Source organism: Lynx rufus, unplaced genomic scaffold (assembly GCF_022079265.1).
Source record: "Lynx rufus isolate CCGP_SWC_20201006 ecotype Redwood Valley unplaced genomic scaffold, mLynRuf1.p SCAF_7, whole genome shotgun sequence".
Classification (NCBI taxonomy): Eukaryota; Metazoa; Chordata; class Mammalia; order Carnivora; family Felidae; genus Lynx; species Lynx rufus.
This window is the reverse complement of record NW_025814889.1, coordinates 136,844,885-136,852,091: the sequence shown is the minus strand read 5'-3', so window position 1 is coordinate 136,852,091 and position 7,207 is coordinate 136,844,885. Positions and strand designations below refer to the sequence as shown.

Below are 7,207 nucleotides of genomic sequence, written 5' to 3'. Positions count from 1 at the left end.
TGCTTTCCACTCCGATTCTCACTGGACGGGGAAGGGAGGGAAACGAGGTGCACACAGCTCCAGGGCCCCTTACAGGTGTGCGGAAGGCACCTCCACCCCCCTGATCCAACTCGAATAAAACCGGTTTGGAGAGATGACATCTTTTGCCGGACCCACGACCTTCAGCAGTCAGCACTGTGAGGCCAAGGTGCCTGTTCACAGTTGACCCGGATCTCAGTATCCCTCTTACCCTCGGACCAGAAACACACAGGGCTTGAAGAGGGCTCGTCGCCTGGGAACGCGGAGCCCTCCTGCCTTCCAGGGCAATTTCCTCCCTTTCGCGGTGCGGAGCCTGTCTGGGCTGAAAACCCCAAGGTCGTGTGCTTTCCAAATCCCGTGTCCCCGCTCCTACCCCCCTTCAGCCCCCGGGGCCCCCAGGGATCACCCTCGCCAAGCCTGCCTGTGAACGGGGCCAGACGACTGGTCTCCACGGCTTTCAGGATGCTGGCATTCTAGGCGTGTAATGAAGTCAGCGCGGAACCTTCCAGCCTTGGCTATTTTGTCAACGTGGATCTTTAATGTCACTGCATCCGTAGGAACCACGGTAATGCTGTTTTAATTATTTCTTTCCCCCGTTGGGAAACCACCTCCATCAAAACGGCGATTCTGAAACTAGCCCCGGCCTGGAAGCAGCGGGGCCGAGCCAGAATATTAAGCCGTTTTGTGAGCCGTGAGCACTGGCATTCGATTTAGTAGGACACACCAGCTCGACGGTGCCTACGGGCAGCAGGACGGCCCTATGTCTCTCCTGAGCCAAGGTGGACAGGGGAGGAGGGCGGGTGGCACCAAGCGACCAGCGGGAGAGGCCAGCAGGGTTCTAGAAAGCCACACTCGGGAGGAGGGGGAGGAGCACTTCATATCCCCCCATTAAGGGCTGAACAGTGTCCCCTGGAATCCGTACGTTGAAGCTCTCACCCCGAGTACCTCAAAATGTCACTGTATTTGGAGACAGGGTCTATACAGAGGTCGTATGTTAACATGAGGTCACATGGGGGGGCCCTAATCCATTATGACTGGTGTCCTTATAAGAGATCAGGACGCAGGGGCGCCTGGGTGGCGCAGTCGGTTAAGCGTCCGACTTCAGCCAGGTCACGATCTCACGGTCCGTGAGTTCGAGCCCCGCGTCGGGCTCTGGGCTGATGGCTCAGAGCCTGGAGCCTGTTTCCGATTCTGTGTCTCCCTCTCTCTGCTCCTCCCCCGTTCATGCTCTGTCTCTCTCTGTCCCAAAAATAAATAAACGTTGAAAAAAAAAAAAAAATATTAAAAAAAAAAAAAAAAAAAAAAAAAAAAAAGAGATCAGGACGCAGACACTCATAGGGACGACGACACGAGGACACAGGGGGGAGGACGGCCATCTATAAGCCAACACCGTGATGTGGGGACTTCTGGCCTCCAGAGCTGGGAGACCACCCACTTCTGCTGCCTAAGCCCCCTGCCTGTGGCACCTTGTTCTAGAAGCCCCTGGCAAGCTGATAGACTCCCCTTTCTAGAAGTTTGAAAAACGCATCTATTCCCAAACAGGGCCTCTGAGATGGATCGAGCAACATTTCAGGTGTAGCTCCTAACACAACCCATTTGGCTGTCACAAAAAAAAAAAAAAGAGAGAAGAAGAAGAAGAAGAAAAGAAATACAGACATAGCCTCAGCAAATCCTTCCTCCCACACCACGGCAGCGGGTCATCTGGGTCTTAGATGTTTATGCAAAAAGTGAATGAAAGAACACCGGTCAAGAAGCAGAACACGGCACAGGCCCTCCTGTTCCATCGAAAGCTCCTGGGACTTTAAAAGCAGTTTTCAAAACCGTAAAATGCTTTTTACGGAAAAGGTCTGGCTTCCATGGAGATTCCCCCAGAACGGTCCAGTGGAGTCTCGGCTCGGGTAGAGCTACTGATGCTGTTCTCATCGCCCGGGGCGGTTCATCGCTGGGTCCAGAGGATTGCAGGGTGCCCCTCCCACGGGCTGGGAGGTGTGGGTGCGACCGGGGCACCGGAGGAGCCACAAACGAGACAGGAGCGCAGAACCCCGGATTCGCAAGGGTCCTGCCCGCTGCAGAGTTACAGGAGTTGCACAAGGGAGTTTGAGAGCAACGACCCGAAAAGGCCGGGTGGAGTGGGGGTGGGGGCGGGGATAACCCTGGCTCGGAGGGGAAGCCGGCGGGCCTCCCCGCCCTGCACAGGGGTTTCCGCTGCTCTCCGAGGTCACTCTAGGTTCTTATACTTGGTGAACAGGTTGTAAAGGACCCTCAGTGTGGACTTGAGATCCAGGTTTACCACATCTGCGGAAGGAAACAGAAACCGTGGGCGGGGTGAGGACACCTGAGCCCGAGTGCCAGCACACAGGAGCACACGGGGCAGCTGTCGCGTCCACAGCGGAGCACTTTGGCTTAAAGACCGACAGCCACCACACCCGGGACGCCCTGGGCAGCGCCGTCCCGAGACACAGACTGCCACAGGGGCCCCCAGGCCACCTGCCCGCTCAGTGAGCACCTGGGATGGCCGGGACAGAGTCTGCAGCGAGGCCGGTCTGGGGACCAGTGGTGTCCACGTGGTGCGGGGTCTCCAACAGCCAAGGATGCTTGCTGGGTCCAACTCCCACGGGCCATCCGGTGCCAGGACCGACGGTGGGCATTCTGGGGCAGGGCGGGGTGGGGGCTGCTACTCCATCCTGCCCCCTCGAGGCCAGGCAACGGGGCCGGGGGTAGCCCACGGCAGGACCCTCGGAGGATCCGACAGCCTACTAAGTCTAGGCTGCCTTCTTCGGCGGGAAAGGGACCGGTCCTCCTGGATGTTGGGCACCTGGGTGTTCTCACTTGCCCTGTGACCTCAGACAAGTGACATCCCTGCTCTGGGCCCCAGTCCTGTTCCCCTGTAGAACTGGCAGGGGATGCAAAAGCCCCTTGTCGGGCCAGAGCACGATCACCTTGCTTTCCCCCTGCAGGGACTCAACCCCAGAAGCAAAAATAGCATCTCTTACGGAAGGCAGGCTGAGGGGCTGCCGTGAGCCAACAGCTGTCCTTACACGGAGTCCCAGAGCGTTTCCAAGCCCAGCTTGTCAGAGCAGGAGGCAAGCGCAGGGCGCCGGCATAACCCTCCCCCCGCCCCCCGCCTTCCCGTTTGGCACAGGAGACCAAGACTCGCAGAGGAGAAACGGCCTGCCCGCCGGTTCACCCTCAGAATGGACTCAGGGGCTCCCACCGACACCCGGGGCTCCCAGGGTCTCCCCGGTCCTGAGGCCTCGGCCCCGGCACCCTCCCACCGCCGGCCACGGCTGCAGCGACGGGAGGTCAGGAGCCACCGAGCCGGAGGCGGCCAACAGGCCCGATGCCCTCTGCGAATGGGCAGGTCCGAGGAAGGCACCAGGCCCGCTCCTGGTCCCCCAGGCTCCCTGCTCGGGCGGCCACACCACCGGCTCCCCGGGCCTCCCTGCGGCTATTCAGACCCCCACACGGCATGATCGCGCCTCGTCCCTGCTCACAAGCCCTGCCCTTTGCCGGCCGTCAGGGACATCAACCCAACAGTCATCTGACTGCAGCAAGCTTTTAATGTCCTTTCAAGGCAGGAAAGAGCATCTTCAGCTTGAGCGCTGGCACCCACAGGGGGACAAAGGTCCTGAGGCTCGTGGGCGGAGGCCACGCCCTCCAAGTCAAGGGGCTGCTAAAAACCAGCACAGTCCTCCGGGTCCTGGTCCCCGAAGCTACGAGCACGGGGGGCACCGGGGCTGGGGTAGGCAGGGCCGGGGGCAGGGCATTACCTTCAGGGCGAGCCTTGGGGGTCTTGAGGCCTCCGTCCAGCATCAGCTCAAAGGCAAACGCCACGTTGTGGACCTGTCCAGGAAGCAAGAGCAGGGGTCAGGCTCTGCAGCCGCTCCCAGGCCCACCCGCTGCCCGCTGCTTCTCTTCTGAAAGGACGAGGTGGGAACAAACACGGCCAGAGGGAGCCCTGGAGTCGGCACATCCCCTGGGACCCAAGCGGCCCAGGGCAGGGCACGGGCGGGCAGGGGCAGGGCATGGGGTGGGCGGGGGAGCAGGGAAGGGTGGAGATGTTTACTAGATGGTTCTCACTGCCCTCACCAGTGATCAGAGGCAGCTCAGAGGTGCGGGGGGGGGGGGGGGAGGCACAAAACCCGCCCTCAAGGGCTCGGGCGTCCCCAAGGGCCGGCTCTGCTGAGGGCCACACGATGAGACGTGGCAGTGACCCTGTTTTAGAAATGAGGCTCAGAGAGGACAAGTCACGTCCCAGAGGCCCTCAGCCCTGCACACCGAGCGGCCACCCACCATGTGCTGGGAGGGCCTCACACACGGAGCCTGTGTGCGTAGCCGGGCAGGACACGGGCCTCGGGGGCAGCGGTGGCCCAGGCACTGGGCAGGCACTGGGGACGCTGCTGGGACTGACGCCAGCACAGTGGTGGCTGCAGGTGACAGGCCGCGGGGCCCCCTGGTGCTGGCCTCCACCTGCTGGATGTCACAGGAAGGTGGACCCCGCCCCCACCCCCACGTGGAATCTTCCCGAAATGAAAAGGCCCCACTCGGCCCGCAAGGATGCTGAAAGCTTGTGTTCTGCTAACACGTCGTGAAGAGATTGAAAATAACACCCTGTCTGCTGTGTTTCTCCACCTGGATCACAGAGACACAGGGTGACCAAAGCACAGCCAGCCGTCTCCCGAGCGCAAAGGTTGTTAGAGATCGGACGAGGGGGGCACCAAAAATAAAACACAGAGCAGAGTCAGAGCTGGAAAGGACCGCGGGGCTCTGAGTAATCAAACATCCTTTCCACAGTAACACCTTCAGGATTTCAGTGTAAGTGAACCAGAAACATGAGCATTTTACTTAGTTTTAATAATTAACCAGGAAAAAGATGTGTGACAAAATAACCCTCAGCTGGCAAACCCACAGCAGCCTGGGGGTACCGTGGAGGGGCCTCTAGGGCCCCCCAGCAGCACTGGCAGGCGGAGGGGCCCAGGTCGGGGACGGGCCCGGTGTGGGGAGGCATCCAGTGCGGGGAGGGGTCCAATGAGGGGACAGGCCGTTCACACCCAGGGCTGGGCGGGGCTGCAAATGGCCAGATGGAGGGGGCCGGAGGGTCCCGGGCCATTCCCGAGGCCTTCGGGAAAGGCCAAACGGGAAGGCCAGGCAGGATGTCGGACGCCCAGCCCGAGGTGCACGGAGCCGGCCCGGAGGAGGGCTGTGGGCTATGTCCCGGCCACTTTGCGAAGGAGGCCCCGGGGCTGAGATGGGTTAGGAGGCCTGTGCCAAGCGAGGCTCGGGGCTGGACGAGTCGGAGGCAGGATTCAGATCCGTGCCCCTTCCCACGCTGGCCGGCACCGTCCAGCCCACCTACTCCACACGGGCACAAGAGGCTTGGAGTCGCGACGGAGACAGGGTGGCAGAGAGGGAGAGACGGGAAGAAGACTTGGGTCTGGAAGGCTCCTCGAGCGGCCCGACTCGGGACATCTTCTCATGGCCCCTTCCAGGCCCGAGGGTCCTTCCCGAGCAGAGGCCGGGAACGAACAGGACGAGTGTCCCCGTTCGTCACACAGCGGGACCTGACCCGAGACTCCGAGAGAGAGAGAGAGAGAGAGAGAGAGAGAGAGAGAGAGACGGCTCCTCGAAAGTGCTCCTGCAGAGAGCAGTTCCCGCCCAGAGCCCCTTCCCTGCAGCTACTGGGCTCAGCAGGGCAAGTTTCCTCCCGCTTCCTTCTCAGTCTGAGGAAACTGCCAGACAGGAAGTCACCACCACCCTACTCTCGTCTCAGCCACGCCGTCGCCTCCACTGACCTTTCCTACCTGCAGAAAAGCCCCCCCTGAGCCCGGGCCCCCCGGAACGGGGCAGACAGAAAAGCTAACAGCTCTCCAGGCCCAAGGGGACCAGGCCCCACGCCGTGCCCCAAAGCCCCACGCTGCCCCTGGGAGCCCTCCACACGGCCAGGACGCCCCGCAATCCTTTCTCGCTGCAATTCAAAGGATTTTTGAAAACCTGGCCAAGTGACAGAGGAGTAGAAGGTTCCAGAATAGGAGTGGGCTCTTCCAGCTCTGCCCTGCTGACTGTGTGAGCCTGGGCTGTGTCTCAGCCCTTTTGAGATTCTGTTTCCTTGTCCAGAGGGAGACAATCAGATGGGGGGACAGAAGGAAAGGAGCACTCTGAGAACGCCTGTTAAGAACCACCACTGAGTCTCCAGGATGCACTGCAGTCCCCACAGAAAGGGATGCCGTGGAGTCTTCCAGAAAGGTAACTGATGGGCACAGGGTACTCAGCAAAGTGGCTACCACAGAGGAAGATCATAGAACAAAAAGGGGCGCCTGGGTGGCTCAGTTAAGCACCTGACTCTGGCTCAGGTCACAATCTCACAGTCCGTGAGTTCGAGCCCCGCGTCGTGCTCTTTGCTGACCGCTCAGGGCCTGGAGCTGCTTCGGATTCTGTGTCTCCCGCTCTCTCTGTCCCTCCCCCGACTCACACTCTGTCTCTGTCTCTGTCTCTAAAAAATAAACATTAAAACAATTAAAAAACAACAACAACAAAAAGCCACTGGTCGCACCGACGGCTCAGTTCAAAGGGTACTGTTTGTGTGCAGAAGCCTAGGGCATCTGAGCCGTCTGGCCTCATGTTTTAAAATCCAGCACGACTGTTTAAAAACACAGGTCCTCACTCTGCTTGGGGAGAGCAGCCCTTGATACATCTCTCATTTTGCTCACGGAACCACAGCGCCCTCGACCTGGAAATACAGAGTTGCTACATTCTCAGGGTTGGAGCAAACGCGCCCCACAGAGTCTGGGCCCCCAGAGGACACTTTGTGGGTGGTCCCCCAGCAGCCCCGGCCCACCTGCCCATCTACACGCAGTGCTGGAGAGCTTGGGTGCGCGGACCAGCCTAGAGCGAGTTCAGGTCTATGCAGTGGGAGACACCACTGCCCGTGAGCTGGTCCTGATGACCAGGAGGCTAATAAAGACGGCGAGCGCACAAAGAACTTGCCAGTGGCTGCTCTGGTGACCATCACTCCCCAGGAGGAGCAGGGAGAGGATCCGGGGGAGGGGGCGGGGTGCCAGAGAAGAATCCACCAGAATTCCAGCATCCTCCCCAAGGTGGGCTCCACCTGCCCACAGAGCTGCGTCCAGGGCCCTCCCCCTCCTTGAGGGGGAAGGGGCTCCCGGCGTGCCGGACGCCGTCCCCTGACACA

The 7,207-nt window shown here is 60.4% G+C and overlaps 1 protein-coding gene across 3 annotated transcripts in view; it reads right to left on the bottom strand.

The window, feature by feature from the left end:
• Positions 1–1,335: 1,335 nt before the first annotated feature.
• Positions 1,336–7,207, bottom strand: part of PARVB (parvin beta) — a 99,227-nt gene continuing 93,355 nt past the window's right edge. For all 3 annotated transcript variants that reach the window (XM_047064824.1, XM_047064825.1, XM_047064826.1), the window contains exons 12-13: positions 3,789–3,861; positions 1,336–2,313 (exon numbers count right to left, since the gene is read on the bottom strand). In XM_047064824.1, the coding sequence (XP_046920780.1) occupies positions 2,237–2,313; positions 3,789–3,861 (150 nt within the window). In that variant the 3' untranslated portion in view covers positions 1,336–2,236. The remainder of the gene's footprint in view (positions 2,314–3,788; positions 3,862–7,207) is intronic.